This window comes from Anomalospiza imberbis, chromosome 23 (genome assembly GCF_031753505.1).
Source record: "Anomalospiza imberbis isolate Cuckoo-Finch-1a 21T00152 chromosome 23, ASM3175350v1, whole genome shotgun sequence".
NCBI classification, from domain to species: domain Eukaryota; kingdom Metazoa; phylum Chordata; class Aves; order Passeriformes; family Viduidae; genus Anomalospiza; species Anomalospiza imberbis.
The window spans coordinates 2085222-2103421 of record NC_089703.1 but is presented as its reverse complement, the minus strand read 5'-3'; the positions used below and the strand labels follow the sequence as shown (position 1 = coordinate 2103421).

The window sequence follows — 18200 nt, the reverse complement described above, 5'->3', positions numbered from 1 at the left end:
AGCTGCCAGGCACAGCTGTAGTGGTTTTAAATCAGAGGTTAAAGTGTTGCTTACCAAAAAAAACCAAACCTTTCTTGCAGGTTTCTTTGGAAAATGGAAGATTTGTAGTGTGGTGCAAGGAAAGTGGGATGATAAAGGGGCTGGAAAAGGTGCTGGGAGCAAGGTTGGGTGCTGGCAATAGTTTTTCTCAAATAAGATAGAAAGAACTGCAGGAAAACTGGGGTTTTTTTTTTTTCCTTTGGATCCCAGGTTAATGGCAGTCACATCCCAGCCAGCTCCCTGCAGCGTTATTCTTCCCCACAGAGCATTCAGACCTATTTTCTGCATGTTCCTTTGGCACAGCCTAAAAAAAAAAAATTATATTTCTTAAATGAAAAGAAGTCTGATCCTGCTGATTCTGGGAGAGGCAAAAACCAGCAGGGATTGTACGAGGAACATCCCAAGTGTGGATTTCTCCAGGTCATGCAGCACAGGTGAGATACATATTAAAAAAAAAAAACAGGCTGTATGCTAATATTCTCATTTATCCCCAAATTTCCTGGCAAAACAGAACCACCCACTGCCACAATGTAGTTTTAAAACACATTGATTTTGATAGCATGAGGGGAAAGGGATGAGGCGAGCGCGCAAGCGCGTTACCAGGCTGCAAGTGCTATACTGGCTTCTTTATAAAATAAAGGATAAAAAGCCCAACCCACCCTATTTCTGAAAACAGACGCACAGCACACACCTGCGAGCAGGGTTTTGCTATTTCATATCCCAGATTTCCTTCATGTATCGGTGATTATAGCATCCTGCAGCCCTATTTCCTGAAAATTACCAATTTTCACCCAGATTTGGCTTCAAGTGGTTTAAGTGATATCTTTATTTTGATGGAATGTCCAGTAAAGCAGTGTGAGTGAGGTGTTTTATTGACATAAAAACGTGGATGTTTTTTTGAAGAGGTTATCCTCTTTGTCAAGGTGGATTATTGATGTCAGGGATTTATTACTGTGGGGGGAAAAAAAAAAAGTGGAGAAGGATGGGGAATAAATACATAAAATACAATAATATATCCCTTAATTCTCCGTGCAGCTAAACTTTTCCTCACAGCCAAGCTGCGAAATATGCTTTAATCTCATTTATTGGATTGCTTCGTCTGAGTATAGTGGTGTTTTTATTGTTTGTTTGTTTGTTTGTTTGTTTTTGCTGAAGCGGTGGGGCTCTAGGCGGGCAGTTAAGCACGAAGTGTTTCGCGAGGAAAAAAGAGAAACTCCCGAAGGAAAAACGATAAAATGAGGAGGAGAAGGAGCGTTGGGGGTGACAAAAGGCGGCGCCGGCCGGGGCTGCCCCTCACGGCCCCTCAGGCGCTGCCGCCCGCGCCCGCTCCACAAAATGGCCGCCCGGCGGGGCCGCGGCTCCGGGGCGACAAAATGGCGGAGAGCGGGGGGAAGGACGGGCGGGCAGCGGCGTGGGCACAGCGGAGGGGCTCCGAGCCTGTGGGAATCCCCTCCGGGCGGGCGGCGAAAGCGCTGCGGGTGAAACCTGACCTTCTTCTTATCCCCCCCTCCCTCCTGCCCTTTCCTCCTTTGCCAAAGGATGTGAAAATGGCCAGAAATGCGCACTTTCATTCGGCCGTGGCGGAGCCCCCGCTTTTCTCAGCTCCCCCCGTTATATCCCTAATATGTTTTTTTTTTTCTTTTTTCCCCTCACAGCTGAGGGGTTTTGGCCCTGAATTGCGCTTTCCGCATGCCCCCCAACCCCTTCCCTCATGATCACCACCCGCGCCCCCAAGGTGGGTAGTTTATGCCTAATTCTTTGCTTTTCCACCGCTTTTCTCAGCTCCCCCCGTTATACCCTTAATATGTTTTTTTTTTTTTTTTTTTTTTTTTCCCCTCACAGCTGAGGGGTTTTGGCCCTGAATTGCGCTTTCCGCATGCCCCCCAACCCCTTCCCTCATGATCACCACCCGCGCCCCCAAGGTGGGTAGTTTATGCCTAATTCTTTGCTTTTCCACCGCTTTTCTCAGCTCCCCCCGTTATATCCCTAATATGTTTTTTTTTTTTCTTTTTTCCCCTCACAGCTGAGGGGTTTTGGCCCTGAATTGCGCTTTCCGCATGCCCCCCAACCCCTTCCCTCATGATCACCACCCGCGCCCCCAAGGTGGGTAGTTTATGCCTAATTCTTTGCTTTTCCACCACTTTTCTCAGCTCCCCCCGTTATACCCCTAATATGTTTTTTTTTTTTCTTTTTTCCCCTCACAGCTGAGGGGTTTTGGCCCTGAATTGCGCTTTCCGCATGCCCCCCAACCCCTTCCCTCATGATCACCACCCGCGCCCCCAAGGTGGGTAGTTTATGCCTAATTCTTTGCTTTTCCACCGCTTTTCTCAGCTCCCCCCGTTATACCCCTAATATGTTTTTTTTTTTTCTTTTTTCCCCTCACAGCTGAGGGGTTTTGGCCCTGAATTGCGCTTTCCGCATGCCCCCCAACCCCTTCCCTCATGATCACCACCCGCGCCCCCAAGGTGGGTAGTTTATGCCTAATTCTTTGCTTTTCCACCGCTTTTCTCCTTCGCGGGGGTTGAAGCCGCCATCTCCCGGTCTCATCGCGGCATGGAAAATTCCCAAAAGTGCTTAGGGGGGGAAAAAAAAAAACAATACAAAAAAAAAAGTCCCAAAGGCACGAGGATTGATTTATTTATCATCGGAGCCGGAGTGGTGTGGGAAGAAGCGATCGCTGCTCGCCTGCTCCCCACGACAGCTTGCCCGCCATTCGCTTAATTAAAATCATATATTGGTGTGATCAAACCTGGTAATACCATTAAAAAACCCCCAAATCCCGTAACATCCACACGCTCGTTGTTGGAGGCTGTAGCCAAGGTACCATGCTTTTTTTTTTTTGTTTTGTTTTGGGTTTTTTTTTTTGTTGTTTTAAATATTCTTTTAATGTTGCCTTACCCTTTTTTCCTGCATCAAAGTGTTGTTACAGGCTATAACATTGCCTCTTATTTCTTAAAAGCTATGTACCAAAAATACTGCTTTTTTTCCCATAGAATTGCAGATTTAGGCCCATACAGATGCTCTTTTACTTCTATGGATACAGAAATACTTGTATGTATTTAAATATAAATATAAACGTATAAATACTGCTATATATTAGCAGTATTATATATAAATATATAAATACTGCTATATATTTCATATTTTTATATATATGACCTTTTCCTAGGGACTACTTAAAATACAAAATAAGCCCACATACCTAGAAACTATAATTTAATTATATATAATCACTATAACTTTGGCCCATATATATGTCTTTGATTTTATATATATATATATATATATTACCTTTGTTTTCCTCCATTGGTTTCCTACTACAATGTGTCCTAAAAGCAGGAGAAAAAATGCCATCAAAAATAAAAAACAAAAGACGAAAAAAATAACAAAAACCAACCCATCTCTTTTTTTACAGTCCATGACGGAAGTTTGTGCCTGAATGTTTTATTTGTTCCACAGAGATGTAGATTTTTCCTTGGGAGATTTGGTAAGGATTATTTTTTTAATGAAAAAGAGGAAAAAATACACCCAGAAAAAAAAAAAAAAAAAGAAAAAGAAACAAAAAGGAAAAAAAAGCACGACAGAACCAAACCGCAGTAAGTGAAGCTGCAAATGCAACCGAATAGTCCGGCTCAGACAATTCGTTGCACAAAAAAAAGGATAAATGGAACTGCAATGGCTGGCTTTGCTGTAGATCCAGGAGGAGGGATCAGCTCCTTCATCCCACCATCTCGCGCTACAAACACCACCATTTTTTCCCTTTTTTTTTTTTTTTTTTTTAAATACGCTTTGCTGGGGCGTTTTGTTTCGAGCCGAGGCGGCTGCACCCCGCCCCGAGCCGGGGCCGCCGGAGCCGCTCGGGGGCTTCGCTTTTACAGAGATCTCTCGTTTTTCCCCGGCCTTGTGCAATCCTCTCCCTTCTATTACATGGGTTTGTTTTTTTGTTTTGTTTTTGTTTTTTTTCCCCTCTCCCCTCTGCGGGTGTAAAGGTTTAGCTCCTCTCTCCAGCTTGGCTGCTCGTTCCAGAAGTTTCCGCGGGGGCGGGGAGCCCCCACTGCGGCGCCTTTGCCGCAGCGCCGGGCAGGAGGAGGAGAAGGAGGAGGAGGAGGAGGAGGAGGAGGAGGATGCGCCACCTCTCCCTGACTGGGAGCCTCATTCCAAGCCGCTCCCCCTTGCTTCGTTCCCCCAGCCTTGAAAACAGAGCACTGGGAGGTGTTTGCAACTTGGAGGTGTTTGGTTCTTTTTTGGTTTTTTTTTTTTTGTTTTTTTTCCCTTTTCCCTCTAAATAAATGGGAAGCAGAGCTGTCGCTGATGGAGATGGATGAGGCAGGGCTGGCAGCGCCGCAGCTCTGCTCCGGCGTGGCCATGGCACCGATGGCATAAGTGACCTTTCCCAGGCGGTGGGAGAGGGGATTTCCCCCCCGGCCCCAGCATGCTCCTGCTGGAATTCATTTTAAATAGCAGGAGTATTATTTTTTATTTTCCTTCCCTCCTCCCATTTCTCCTTCACTGTTTTGGTTTGGGGTTTTGTTTTTGTTTTTGGTTTTTTTTTTTTTTCCCCGAAGCTTCCTCATGATCTTTTTTTTTTTTTTTTTCCTGTGTGTGTTTTGAATTGCATTTTAAAATTGCCCAGCTGGAGACAAGGCTTGATTAGAGCTGGAACAATAGCTCCCTTTTATTAATAACGGGAAGGATTTACAATCCTACAGCACCTTCCTTGGAAAGCTTTCCAAACCCTTTGCAAACACTCACAAATTTCAGATTGTGCAGCCCTTGGCTGTGAGGTGGGTAAGTATTTAATGGTGCCATCACCCAGAATCACCTCGGTGGCAAACCTCAATTTCTGAGTGCTTAGAAAGATGACAAATTTGGTTTGGTTTGGGTTTTTTTTGGTGGGGGGTGGTGGGTGGGGTGGCGTGTGTGGGGCTGGCTAAAAGCTGTAACCTAAATCTGTAGATGCAAAGTATTTGCTGCGTCCTGGGAACTGGGCTGTTCTCCCTCCAGCTACGCAGCTTTCCAGAGCCGAGCTGTGGATTTGCTGCATGTCAGTAAACATCTGCTTATGGATTTTTTTTTTTTTTTTTTTTAATCCATTCCCTTTGTGCAGTCCCTAAGTGACCTCCTGCAGCGCTGCCTCCACTGCGGTTCCAGCGCAGCCTTGCGCTGGAGCACTAATGTGTGTCCCTGCGAGCCAGAGTGACCTTGCTGGGGGGACTGGGCCCACGGAGCGATTCAGGTGCTCTGCTTTGATCCCAAATCCCTGCACCCCGTTTTTTTCCAGCACATCCCCTCACCCCGGGGGATGCTGCAGTTACGGGTTAATGCTGTTTCATGCCTTTTGTCCTCTGGTTGTGTTTGTTTGTTTTTTTCCAAGGGAAACCATGTATTGTTTATGTAACCCCTCTCCACAGCAGATCCCTACAAACCACGCAGGGATCCAGGAGTCACCCAGGCAGTGGGATCTGGCCTTGCCAGAACCGTGAGGGACAAGGCTCCAGCCATGTCTGCGTGTGTCACACACGGGCCACACAAACCCACAGTGTTCCTGTGGTTACTTCTGTCTGCAGAGCATGAGTGGGTCCCAGGGCTTCCCCTTCCCACTGCTTGCTGGTTCACAAAGGCTGATGCTTCTGGAAAAAGCTCTGCCTTGTGGCCTTTAAAATAAATAAATAAAGCGGCGCTGCTGTGGATTAGTCATCCTTATTTTTGAAGGAAGCTGTTTGCCAGCGCTGTCCGAATCAGGCATGTGCGTGTGAGATGGGAACTCCAGAAGGCTGGTAACGTGCTCTGCTCGCTGCTCCTTGGAGCTCAGCCACCCGGGCTTCGTTGATCTGCTCCTGGCAGGTGGAAAATCCGACAGTCCAGCTTTCCAGACCTTTCCATCCTTTTTTTTTTCAGTGCTGGAATCTGCATTGGCAGGTGTGCAAATGTGGAGACTGTAACAGCAGCAAGTGAGGATGGATGAGCTGTTTTCTGGGGTCACATCCAACTCCAGAGAAGAAACCCTGGTGAATTATAACTTTTTTCTTGTCTCTGGTAGATTTTACTCTGAGCTCCGCTGTATCTTGTGAGAAGACTGCGTTTGACCCTTTTGGCTACTAAAAATGGTTCTGTTTTTAAACCTTGGTGCTTTTTCCCTTCCCTGTGGTCATGCAGAAGAGCAAGCGGTGCAATTAAACAGTACAGCAAAGGGCAGCTCCCTCCCCCTTTCCCTTTCAAAAAATCCAGAGTTGTGTGTCTTGAACTGCTGCATAGGCAGAAAACATACAAAGCCCTTGTCAGCATTGTGCTGATGTGTGGCACGTTAAAAAAAAATACACACAAAAGGGGTGGGGAGAGCGGGTGCCTCCAGGGAGTAAAACTGTGGGGCCCCTTTCCCTCCAAGCCCACAGACCTACGTGGGATAGTCTATTCCTCCTAATTTTGCTCAGGCAAAGGCAGTGGAGGTCGGAGGGAGTGTTGAACATTTTAAATGCTGTTGATGAAGATCAGGGTCCCCTTGAACAACATTTTTTATTTTTCCGCTGTGAACTTGCTCCTTTGAGATGCAGCTGGTTTATTACTCCATTCCTCAGGGTCCTGCTCACCTGCGGGGAAGAAGGGAAACGCTTCCTTACTGGGTGTCATTTCTTTTGTTGTGTTGCAAAGGTAATAACCAGAGACCTGGTGCTGGTCTCTGCCAGGTCACACATGGCTTGGAGGCGAAGCCTCCCGCAGTCATTAGTGCACAGGGAGTGCTGGGGGTCGTTAGCCACTCTTAATGAGGATATTGCATCAGGATTCCATGGATGCCACTGTCTGACCCGGCCCTGGAGAAGCCCCTTAGGAGAAATTATTTCACTGACTGGTTGCTGCAGGGATTTCTAGCACAGCTACAGCTTTTATCATTTTTGGCCAAAATTAAGCGCAGGGTGGGGATGAGGTGGCCAGGCCACATTTCATACCCTGCTCCCTGTGGTAGATGTGTGAACAGTGTGCCTAGAGCCTTGTTTGGAATAAGCCAGTGTGGACAGGGATTTGGATTTTATTCCCTCATTAGGGCTGTGTTGGTTTGGAGATACACCTTGTACTCTTCATAGGCCTTTGCTGGCAGGGAGGTTTGGAGGAGCAAGAAGCTGCCTGTTGGGAGGATTCCACATTTTTCAGGCTGGCACACCCTGTGGGACTCTAAATTACTTTCCTTTGGCAGTTTAGAATAAATGACTGAGAATTGCCTTGTGAGTGCTGAACTTTTACCACCCTGAAGAGTTACTCAGGCTACATCCATGATATTTCCAAGCTAAACAAAACCTGAATTTCCAGTGCCAAAAAGCGATACAAACCTCCACTCCTCCTCTGTTCAGGAGAAAACCATGGTCTTTCAAGCTTTGCTCTTAGCCCAAGGAGTTAAAAAGCTGCACTGTGAGATCTGCAGAGGTGAAAATAAAAGCCAAAGGCAGACAAGGAACTTCTCCCATGCCGTGTTGGAGGAGAGGCTTAGAGCGCAGCAGGTGTTGATGCACAAATATTTCTCTTTGTGCTTTCTCTGGAGTGAAGGAGCAGTAACTCCACAGACATGGGGTCACTCCTTTTTATTTAAACACCCTCACGTTGCTGTGGTATCAAAATGGTGTTTGATGAAACTAAAGCTCAGATGGTGGTGGCTCGGTGTTTATTTTGTGCTGGGTATGCTGCTCAGTCCAATGAGGAATGTGGGAAGAGCAGCCTGTAGCTTGCAGGTTTAGACTGTGGGGCTTGTGCTAAAGCCTTGTCCTCTAACATTTCCAGTGTAATTTCTGAGATTTTTTTTTTTCTCCTGGGCATTGCACACAGGTAAAAATCACATCTGGATGTAGAGTTAATGCAACAATTAGGTGTTAAAAATGGCAAAGTATAGGGTTCGGTGATCTAACCAGTCCTAGGGGATTTATATCCTTTGCAGTTGTCCTGTTTGGGTATCAAATCACATGGAACTGTCTTTTTTTATGTTTGTTTTTTTTGGTTTTCCCTTAAAATATAATCTTCTGCAGCCTGGAAGGCCATAGTCCTGTGTAGTGATGAAAGCCCTGTGTTTGGAGAGAACCCTTGTGAGGTGAGCAGACACAACTCTCTGGCCCGTGGTTGTACAGGAGTCTGGGGGCAAGGGGAAGCAGGGCAGAAGCTGGCACTGTGATATTCCCGTGATTGTTTCCCAACAACAAGCTAAAGAAAAAGTGTTATTTCTAATATATCTACCACACCATAAGCGAGAGTAAACTCTTTTGCAGTCCTATGTTGGCATGTAGGTTTTGTTTGTGTGGCTTAACCATCACACTGGGTTCTGCTGCTGAAGAAACCTCTGGTTCTTTGAAGAAGGAATTTTAAAAACAGAAATGTACTTTTATATAGAGATAATAATGGGTTCAATGTCAACTGAGGTCCAGGGGCCCCTCTATACTGGGCTGTGGGATGTGACTGGTGCTAAGCCACTGGCTAAAATGGTGGCATTTTGTGGCAGCTCCTGTCCCTGGCACTGTGGATAAGAACACCACAGGGAAGAGCGTCAGAAAAATTACTAAATACTGCGTTTCAAAAACGTGAAGGGAGTTTTCTGCACAGAGTCATCTCAGGAAGATTTGGAGCACTGACCCCCAAAAAGAACCGAAAGCAAGAGCTTTATTAATATAAATTCTGTGCTTTGTTGGTTAAGGCTTCAGAACTCAGCTCTGTGCTCCAAGTGTTTTCAGCCCCTAAGCTGATAGCCTCTGTCTTGGCAGCAAATGGGCCTAAATATCAAACAGCACCAATTCTTTCTTGGAGAAAATGAGCATAAAGCAGAATGGGTAAGCTATAAAATTAGGCCAATAATTCAGGCTGGCTTAAAAAGGAGATAAAAGCCTAGCTGGGAATTTGATGTTCAGTTGTCATAGTGTTCTTTTAATAAATACTATCAATGAGTGAGGAAGACACGTAAATACATTTTACCCTGACAAGATGGTGGCTGCAGCTGGCTGGCTCAAACAAAGGAACACTCTGAGTGTTTCTTGGGGCTCTTTGCTGGGAAACGTCCTGCTTTTTTACAAAAAGCAAAAGAACTGGCTGTGCTCTGGTGGTGGGGAGAACCCTCGTGTTCCCGCTCAGATCCCCATGAATCCTGGCTGATGTAGCCAGGGAGAGGTGTAATGTCCCCCGTTTCCCAGCACGCCACACAGAGATGTTGCTGAGCCAGACCTGAGGGTAGGAAGTTATGGTCTGAGCCAACAGAGTCCTGGTTGCTGTCCTCGTTCAGTATCTAATATTTGCTTTTTGAAACGTTCGATGAGCAGTCTCAGCGACGCATGGCAGCTCCGCCGCTCGGGAAAGGTGCCGTGTTCACAAAGGATAAACCTGCCTTTTGAAGCATTGTGTCTGCCCACTTCTATTTATTGGTTTTTCCTCCTCAAAGAGAGGCTGCTGTGTGGACCCAAGGATGTTTTCCGCTTCTCCTGCCCTTTTTTTTCCCTTCAAACTGGAGAGCTGCTAACTTTATTAGCTCCTTATATGGCAGCCCCATTTTCTCACGCCTTTAATGGCTCTCTTTTGATCTGTCCTGTTCTTGCCTTGCTTTTCCTGATGTGAACGTGGTGTTCAAGCTGAGATAGGTTTATAACCTGCTCCCTCACTAATAAATGGCCTGGCACTTTAATCCTCTCCAGGCACTGATAAGAAACATCCAAATGTTTTAACTGTGGGGCTGGCTGAGTTGTCCAGAGATAGCCAGGCTCTCAGCTACACCCTCCCAGGAGTAACATAAATCGTTCCTTGCAGTGTGTATCCCAAAGGCCGAGGGCCGTCGGGTTATGGAGAACAGCTCAAGTCCCCTTGTGCTCAGCTGTTTGGCCCCTGGGAAGGGCAGCACACAGGGCAGTGCAGCCGTGTCTCGCCCCGGCTGCTCACGATGCTGTCGCTCATGGCAGGACACTGGGCTGGCACAAACGCGTGTCTGTTCTGCAGACACAAGGGTGGTGTTGGTCCTTCGTCACAGCCCCTCTGGCCTGCTGAGGGGAGGGTTATACCTGCTCTGCTCTCCAGCCTGGGACTGTGTTCTTCAAAATCTTCGGCTGAGCTGGGGGGATCTGGTTACAGCAGCATTGCTGGTGCGGTTGCAACTAGGAACAGCTTCCCTGCAAAACATTTGAAGAGTATCACCATGGTCCAGAGCTTTGTTTTGCGTCATCAGCCGAGCTTTGTGCTGCTCTTCCAGCTGGCTGTTGTGTAAATGGAACCCTCCTGGCACTCGTCTGAACCCTCTCCTGTCAGCAGAGTCAATGGCTTTGTTTGTGACAGCTCCCAGCCCCTGCATGTCCTGTGAGATGGCCGGGTGACAGCAGTGACTCCGTGTGAGATTCCCTGGAAGGAGCTGGGAGCTGATGTGGTTTCCTTGTGTCCCTCGGAGATGCCACCCCAACAGGAGAAAGAACAGCTGGGATTGCAGTTGCAGCAAGTACACTCCATCAGAGAGGGAGAATTGGTCATGGAAAAGTTGTTTGATTTTTTGGCAGTTTTGGTTTGGGTTTTTCCTCTCCGAAATGGAGAGCCCCTTAAAGGTAGAGACATGTACAAACTACTCCTTGGGCTTCCCACCAGGTAAAATGGAAAGCTGAGCCCAGTTCCACACCGGAATCACCGGTGGAGCGTGTTGGCAGCACATTTTCTTTGCACACGTGGCTCCATCACACGTTTTGAATAATAGATGGTTTGCGTGCAAGGAGTTGTTGGGGTTTTTAATTAATCAGTAGATCCCAGTTCGGCAGAGCCCATCATCGCTGGGGAAACTGAGGCACGGGGCTGCCAAAGGATGGGCTTGCAGCCGCTGGAGTCGGGGCTAAGGCTCGGGGCCACCACGGATCGAGTCCACGTGCGTCAGAGATCTGATTAAATCGGGAGATTTGCATGTTTGTTAAGGCACTACAGCTCGGTGACTTTGACCAGTAGCGAGGTGGACTTGTTGCCGGAAGGTTACGGTGTCCGGCCGGACTGGGTGGCAAAAGGCAGCTCCGACAAATAAAACATGGGTTTGATCAATACCAAAACGTCATCAGGAGACTTTGGCCATGGAAAATACTGAAATAAGGGTTTGCTCTGTGGTGAAAGCAGCGAAGGCTTTAAACACCAACAATCGTGGCTGTGGGTGTGTTTTATTCTGACCTCAAGCTGCTCGGAGTCTCACAGTGAGAACTGGTTGGGCATTTTCCTTTGGGGACATAGAAATAGGTGTTTTATCAGTGTAGTGGCATGTTTTGGTGGAAGAGAAGATCTTGTGGGTTAAAAAATGTTTAGTTCTACGTTGCAGAGCTGGGGTGTGACATGTCAGGCAACTAGAAACGGGTGATATTGGCACTGGGCAATTTCTTCACCCCATGTTAATTAAGGAGCTGTGCCAGCCCCCGTGGGGGAGTGGGAGGTGACTCCTTCCCACAGCGGGAGTTTCTCCTGCGTGGTTTTCAGGGCAGCCTGGTCTGTGTTCTGTTGGAGGAAGTGCCTCAGAACAACATGGCCACGCTGCTTCGGTGGAGGGAGTGTCTCAGGGTGACACATCCTCCCTGTGTCAGTGGAGGGGAGCATGTGGAGCAGCCAAGGCGGGGTTTGGGGATCCCCCTGCCGCCCCACTCGAGGTTCCTGCTGCTCTGGCCTCTGGAGCCATTACAGACACCAGAGCCAGGGCAGCACGCAGCCCTCCCTGCCACCACCTCAATTAACCTTTTACTTCTCTGCCTGGTGGCCACGGCTGGGTGTGTGCTCACCTGGCGATGAAGGTAGCCTGTGCCCCAGGATTTTGGAATCCTTATGGGATTTGGGGGAGCTGTGGGTTTGGGGGTCAGCTGGGGCCCCTGGCTGGGTGAAGCCCCTTTGAGCCGTGCCAGCAGGACCTTGCAGTGCAACCCGTTCTGTATCTCACAGCTCCCTGTTCCGACTCCAGCAGCCCAGTGTGCTGAGTCTCCCAGCCCCTTTTCTCACAGCCCCATCACAACCTGGAGAGCCCCGGTACATTTCTCACAGCCCCTCACTACAATTCTTGCAGAGCCTGTTACATCTCTCACAGCCCCCCATCACAACTCTCACTGCCCCATTACAATTTTCAAAGCCCCTGTAATGATCCTCACAGCCCCCCACAAGACTCTCAGAGCCCCCCGTTATCTTACAACTCCCCATTGCATGTCTGAATCTCCCACTGTCTCACAATCCTAATTCTCTCGCTCCCCATTTTCCCAACCCCAATTCTCTCGCTCCCCATTTCCCACACCCCCCACCCCAATTCTCTCATCCCCCCGTTTCCCACACCCCAATTCCCTCATCCCCCCGTTTCCCACACCCCAATTCCCTCATCCCCCCGTTTCCCACACCCCAATTCTCTCATCCCCCCGTTTCCTACACCCAAATTCCCTCATCCCCCCGTTTCCCACACCCCAATTCTCTCGTTCCCCCGTTTCCTACACCCAAATTCCCTCATGCCCCCGTTTCCCACACCCCAATTCCCTCATCCCCCCGTTTCCCACACCCCAATTCCCTCATCCCCCCGTTTCCCACACCCCAAATCTCTCATCCCCCCGTTTCCCACACCCCAATTCCCTCATCCCGTTTCCCACACCCCAATTCCCTCATCCCCCCGTTTCCCACACCCCAATTCCCTCATCCCCCCGTTTCCCACACCCCAATTCCCTCATCCCCCGTTTCCCCCACCCCAATTCCCTCATCCCCCCGTCTCCCACACCCCAATTCCCTCATGCCCCCGTTTCCCACACCCCAATTCCCTCATGCCCCCGTTTCCCACACCCCAATTCCCTCATCCCCCCGTTTCCCACACCCCAATTCCCTCATCCCCCCGTTTCCCACACCCCAATTCCCTCATCCCCCCGTTTCCCACACCCCAATTCCCTCATCCCCCGTTTCCCACACCCCAATTCCCTCATCCCCCCGTTTCCCACACCCCAAATCTCTCATCCCCCCGTTTCCCCCACCCCAATTCCCTCATCCCCCGTTTCCCCCACCCCGATTCCCTCATCCCCCCGTTTCCCACACCCCAATTCCCTCATCCCTCCGTTTCCCACACCCCAATTCCCTCATCCCCCCGTTTCCCACACCCCAAATCTCTCGCTCCCCGTTTCCCACACCCCAATTCCCTCATCCCCCCGTTTCCCACACCCCAAATCCCTTGCTCCCCGTTTCCCACACCCCAAATCCCTCATCCCCCCGTTTCCCACACCCCAAATCTCTCATCCCCCCGTTTCCCACACCCCAATTCCCTCATCCCCCCGTTTCCCACACCCCAAATCCCCCATCCCCCCGTTTCCCTCACCCCAATTCCCTCATCCCCCCGTTTCCCACACCCCAAATCTCTCATCCCCCCGTTTCCCACACCCCAATTCCCCCATCCCCCCGTTTCCCACACCCCAATTCCCTCATCCCCCCGTTTCCCACACCCCAATTCTCTCATCCCCCAGTTTCCCACACCCCAATTCCCTCATCCCCCCGTTTCCCACACCCCAATTCCCTCATCCCCCCGTTTCCCACACCCCAATTCCCTCATCCCCCCGTTTCCCACACCCCGATTCCCTCATCCCCCCGTTTCCCACACCCCAATTCCCTCATCCCCCCGTTTCCCACACCCCAATTCCCTCATCCCCCCGTTTCCCACACCCCAATTCCCTCATCCCCCGTTTCCCACACCCCAAATCTCTCATCCCCCCGTTTCCCACACCCCGATTCCCTCATCCCCCGTTTCCCACACCCCAATTCCCTCATCCCCCCGTTTCCCACACCCCGATTCCCTCTTCCCCCCGTTTCCCACACCCCAATTCCCTCATCCCCCCGTTTCCCACACCCCAATTCCCTCATCCCCCCGTTTCCCACACCCCAATTCCCTCATCCCCCCGTTTCCCACACCCCAATTCCCTCATCCCCCGTTTCCCACACCCCAATTCCCTCATCCCCCTGTTTCCCACACCCCAAATCTCTCATCCCCCCGTTTCCCCCACCCCAATTCCCTCATCCCCCGTTTCCCCCACCCCGATTCCCTCATCCCCCCGTTTCCCACACCCCAATTCCCTCATCCCCCCGTTTCCCACACCCCAATTCCCTCATCCCCCCGTTTCCCACACCCCGATTCCCTCTTCCCCCCGTTTCCCACACCCCAATTCCCTCATCCCCCGTTTCCCACACCCCAAATCTCTCATCCCCCCGTTTCCCACACCCCAATTCCCTCATCCCCCCGTTTCCCACACCCCCACTGCCCCCGCCCGCTCCGCGCACGCGCACTCCCTTTCGCCCCCCCCCCCCCGCGCGGGGCGTTGCGCGCTCTCGCCCCGCCCCCCCCGCCGACCCCGCGGCGCGCGCCCCGGGGCGCAGTGCGCCTGCGCGGGGGCCCCCGTGTGGCGCTGCGCGAGGCGCGGGCAAGGGAAGGGAAAAGGGAAGGGGAGGGGGGGGCGAGCGAGCGAGCGCGGCCGGGCCGGCGGAGCAGCGGGAGCGCGGGGGGGGGGGGAGGAGGAGGAGGCGGCGGCGGGGGCGCCGCGCTGCCGCTGCCGGAGGAGGAGCAGGAGGAGGCAGCGGGAGCGAGCGAGCGGGCGGCGCGGCGCGGGGAGCCGGCGAGGGAGCGCAGCCGCGGCGGAGAGCGAGCCCGGCGCCCGGCAGCCGGCCCCGCGGGCAGGGGGCCCCCCCGGCGGGGATGGTGCGGTCCGGCGGCCGGTGGCGCTGAGGGCGGCCGGGCCCCGCGGCGGAAGGGGCGGAGGGCGAGGCGGAGGCGGCGGCGGGCAGCGAGCGGCGGCCGGCGGCGCGGCGCGGGGGCAGGCGGCGGCCGGGAGCCGGGGCACGGGCGGCGGGCTCGCCCCGCGCCGCGCAGCATGGTCCGGGAAACCAGGCACCTCTGGGTGGGCAACCTGCCGGAGAACGTGCGCGAGGAGAAGATCATCGAGCACTTCAAACGGTGAGTGGGCAGCGGCGAGCGGGGCCCGTCCGGCCCGACCCGCGGCGTGGGGAAAAACGGGGGGAAAAACGTGGGAAACGGGGGGAGGAGTGCGCGGAGACGGCGGTTCCCGTGGAGAGGAGGAGGAAAACAGCGCTGTAAATAACCCGCGCCATGGCGGGATCGGCGGCGCGGCCGGAGCGGGGAAATACAAAAATGGCTAAAAATGGACCCGAAACGACGGAGCAGCAGCGAGTGGGGCTCGCCGGTCGTCGCGGAGCGGATCCCATGCCGAGGATGTCGGGAGGCAGCGTTGAGCCTGGCCGACTTGTTTTCCATTCCATTCCTTTCTCTTTTTTTTTTTTTTTTGTTTAATTATTCAGCGCTCGGACTTTTTTCTATTTATTTTTGCCCATTTCACTGCGTTTCCCTCCCACCTGGAGCAGTGGAGGATGCTGCGTGTCCCCCCGAGGTGCAGCGAGCTGTGGGAACCGAAGTGCCTGCAGCTGCGAAAACGTGACTCTGGGGAAAAAAAAAAAAAAATCACACAAACCCACGGAGAAAACACGGGATCCTGCACGCGGGAAGCGCTCTGGACTCTTTATATCGTGCTGGGTTGTTTTTTCCTTGGTTTTTTTTTTTTTTTTTTTTTAATTGCATAGGTTAATCCTGTTCATAAGGAAGTAGTAGCTGTTTGCATGGTTGGGTTTTTTTCCTCCTCCCTCCGTCTTTCCCTGCGAGGAGGAGGAGGAGGAAGAGGCTTCTCCCCCGCCGCCTCAGCGACACCTTTTTCCTGTGGAAATGCTCTCACGTTGATGCACCCCACACTGGAAGCTGGTTTTTAGGAAGAAAAGGAGAGCAACGAGCCCTGCTCAGCTCATGGCCCCTACAGGCGCTTCACTTTAATCCCACCAGCAGCAGAAAAAAATGGATTTTGAAGCTTCCTTTAATCTTCCTGTGCTGGAAAAATGACGGAGCGTCCTTAATAATGAGTCACCATGGGAAAAATAGATGCGGTGACACCGAGGGGGAGAAGGGAAGGTCCCAGCGCCTCTTCCCTGGTTTCTGGTCGTCTGTTGTGGAAGGACTGGGGGTCTCGCATCCCCCTCCATCCTCCTGGCCTCAGCTGCTGCAGCAGCCAAACCCCATCTCTGCATCCTCATCGCTCTGAAATTGCCCTGTTTTAATCAAGCGTCACCTTTTTTTACCTTTGTTATCCCCCTGAGCCAAGAATTCTCCGCCTGGTGAAGGCGCGGGATGGTGGATGTGTGTTCAGGGTGGTTTGTCGTGTCCCTCAAGTCCAGGTTACGTGACCCAGTGCTGTTTACAAAGCCAGGTTTTGGGGGGAAAACCTTGCTCTAGGGTTATTTGGTTAATTCCAGCTGTAACTAGCTGAGGGAATAGGCGCTCCACAGTGGAAATCTGACATTCCTCGGTTTTATTTTGTCCAGTCCTCCTCGTTTTATAAGATGTATTAAAGGAGGGAAAAAGTTGCCATGGTACTGTTGCTTGGAGATAGATGGGAAAAATGGCAGGCGCTGAATTAATTACCTTCTTTTGGTTTTTACCTCGGCAAATTGCGATCGGAGGTTTGGGAAGGAGCTTTGTAGCCAGGCATTTCCCCCCGTTTTTCCAAAGTGATTTTTGCCCGGGATTTGTGTGTTTGGATGAGGCTGATCTCACGGCAGTAAACAGTTAAAAACACGCTTCAGCCCTTTGGCTGCAGGTACTGAAGCAGGGGGAGGGAATGACACGCCACCTCCCAATGCTGGTGGGATGTAACCACTGGGATATATTTGTGGCTGGAAAAGGGGTGAGGGGGTGAGCGGGGCTCCGAGGCTCGGTGTGTAGGTGCTGTAGGTGGACAATGGAGCGAGGCTTCCTTTGTATGCCCGTGCTCGCCTGGGGGAAGGGACAGGCGCTGCACAAGGCTTGCACGGCGTGGTGGGTTTCTCCAGAGGGAAGGGAAGCGGCTGCCCGGCTGTGGAGGTGGGAAGGGGAAGGCTCCCTTCTTGGAAAGGACGCTGTAGTCGGCAGAGAAAGTCTTTTGGGATGGAGCGGGGCTTGGCAGAGCCCAGTTCCCACCCCTCCCCCAGCCTGGGAATAGGGCGAAGCGCGTGCGGGGAGGCTGAGCCATGGGAGCGGGGCGAGCTTTGGGGGAAAAGCGCCTCAAACCTCGGCTGGGCTGCGGCCGGGAATCGCCTTAGCCCCGGAGCCTCTGTGCAGCTCACCCGAGTGTTTGTTTTTCCACTGGGCTTGGGAGTCCTTCCCAGATGGGAGCCCGTTCGCTGGGCTGTGGCACGGTCCCTGCTAGGCACGAGTTTGAGAAACAACCATCTTGTTTCCAAAGAAGCAAAAATTCAGGGAAACCTCCTGGAACTTACAGCTCGGCAGGAGTATGGAGGGTTTGCTGCCTCTCCTCCCCCCTTCACTTAACCACCGACTGTGGGAACCTTGCTGGGATTTGCAGCCTCAGAAGGAATTCTATAAAGGAATGAATTAAGAATTTTGAAGAAATGTATGTTTTCATTATTTTTTTCCCCAAATGCTCCTGATTGGTTTGTTTAGTTTATTGAGGTGAATGGAAATAACACTCCCTGCTATGGATTCTTCTCTCAAAATAGAGAATACTGAAGCTGGTCTCGAGAAGCACTGGCTTACATGAGCAGTGCTATTTTTTTCCTTAGAAGCCCTTTTTAAAATCTGTTTCCCTGATATTAAAGGGGATTGCAAAGGAGAGATTTTCTGTGCAATTCAGTATATTGAAATTGTGTTTTAGTTTCTTACCCAAATACTCCCTTTTCAAAAACTAATGCTCTACATTTCCTTTCAACTGAGCTATTAAGGCACCCTGAAATAGAAATGCAGCCAGTGCCAGGATTGGAGATCCACTGTTCAGGTGGAATAAGTAGCAAATCCGAGTTATGATCTGGGAGATGTGAGCCTGGGGAAGTGGTGGGAGCAGTGGTTTGGGTTCACCTAATTAATGCTGGAAAAAACCCGTCGTTTGCCATCACTGAAACAGATGCTCAGCAGCTTGTAGAACAAGGCGACTAAATATAGTAACACTTGTCCCCAACACAAGTGCTGCCCTTCCATATTTTTTTTCCTCCCTGTGTTTTCTTCCAGTTATCTGAAAGAACATGGCTTTGTCCCTTTACTGATGTTTTAAAGGGCAAAGAGGAGTAAAAGCCTCTTAATGATGGACCATGTGACTGTTGTGTGCAATCTCCTGTGCTGGGGAGAATTAAGACATTCACAGTGG

General features: G+C 51.2%; 1 protein-coding gene and 3 long non-coding RNA genes across 4 annotated transcripts in view; 2 read left to right on the top strand and 2 right to left on the bottom strand.

The window, feature by feature from the left end:
- Positions 1-1851: 1851 nt before the first annotated feature.
- On the top strand, positions 1852-5729 carry LOC137461879 (uncharacterized). Its single transcript, XR_010993518.1, has 6 exons — positions 1852-1961; positions 2063-2323; positions 2425-2859; positions 3455-4270; positions 4673-5275; positions 5414-5729. It is a non-coding gene; the product is annotated as an uncharacterized lncRNA (long non-coding RNA).
- Positions 2513-3461, bottom strand: LOC137461880 (uncharacterized). Its single transcript, XR_010993519.1, has 2 exons — positions 3331-3461; positions 2513-2612 (listed from the first exon to the last, which is right to left on the bottom strand). It is a non-coding gene; the product is annotated as an uncharacterized lncRNA (long non-coding RNA).
- Positions 5417-12226, bottom strand: LOC137461881 (uncharacterized). The gene is made up of 2 exons (XR_010993521.1): positions 10053-12226; positions 5417-7864 (listed from the first exon to the last, which is right to left on the bottom strand). It is a non-coding gene; the product is annotated as an uncharacterized lncRNA (long non-coding RNA).
- A 2319-nt stretch (positions 12227-14545) lies between these two features.
- The window catches only part of SPEN (spen family transcriptional repressor), a 66287-nt gene continuing 62632 nt past the window's right edge, over positions 14546-18200 (top strand). The window contains exon 1 of the mRNA XM_068171852.1: positions 14546-14956. Within this exon, the coding sequence (XP_068027953.1) occupies positions 14874-14956 (83 nt within the window). The 5' untranslated portion in view covers positions 14546-14873. The remainder of the gene's footprint in view (positions 14957-18200) is intronic.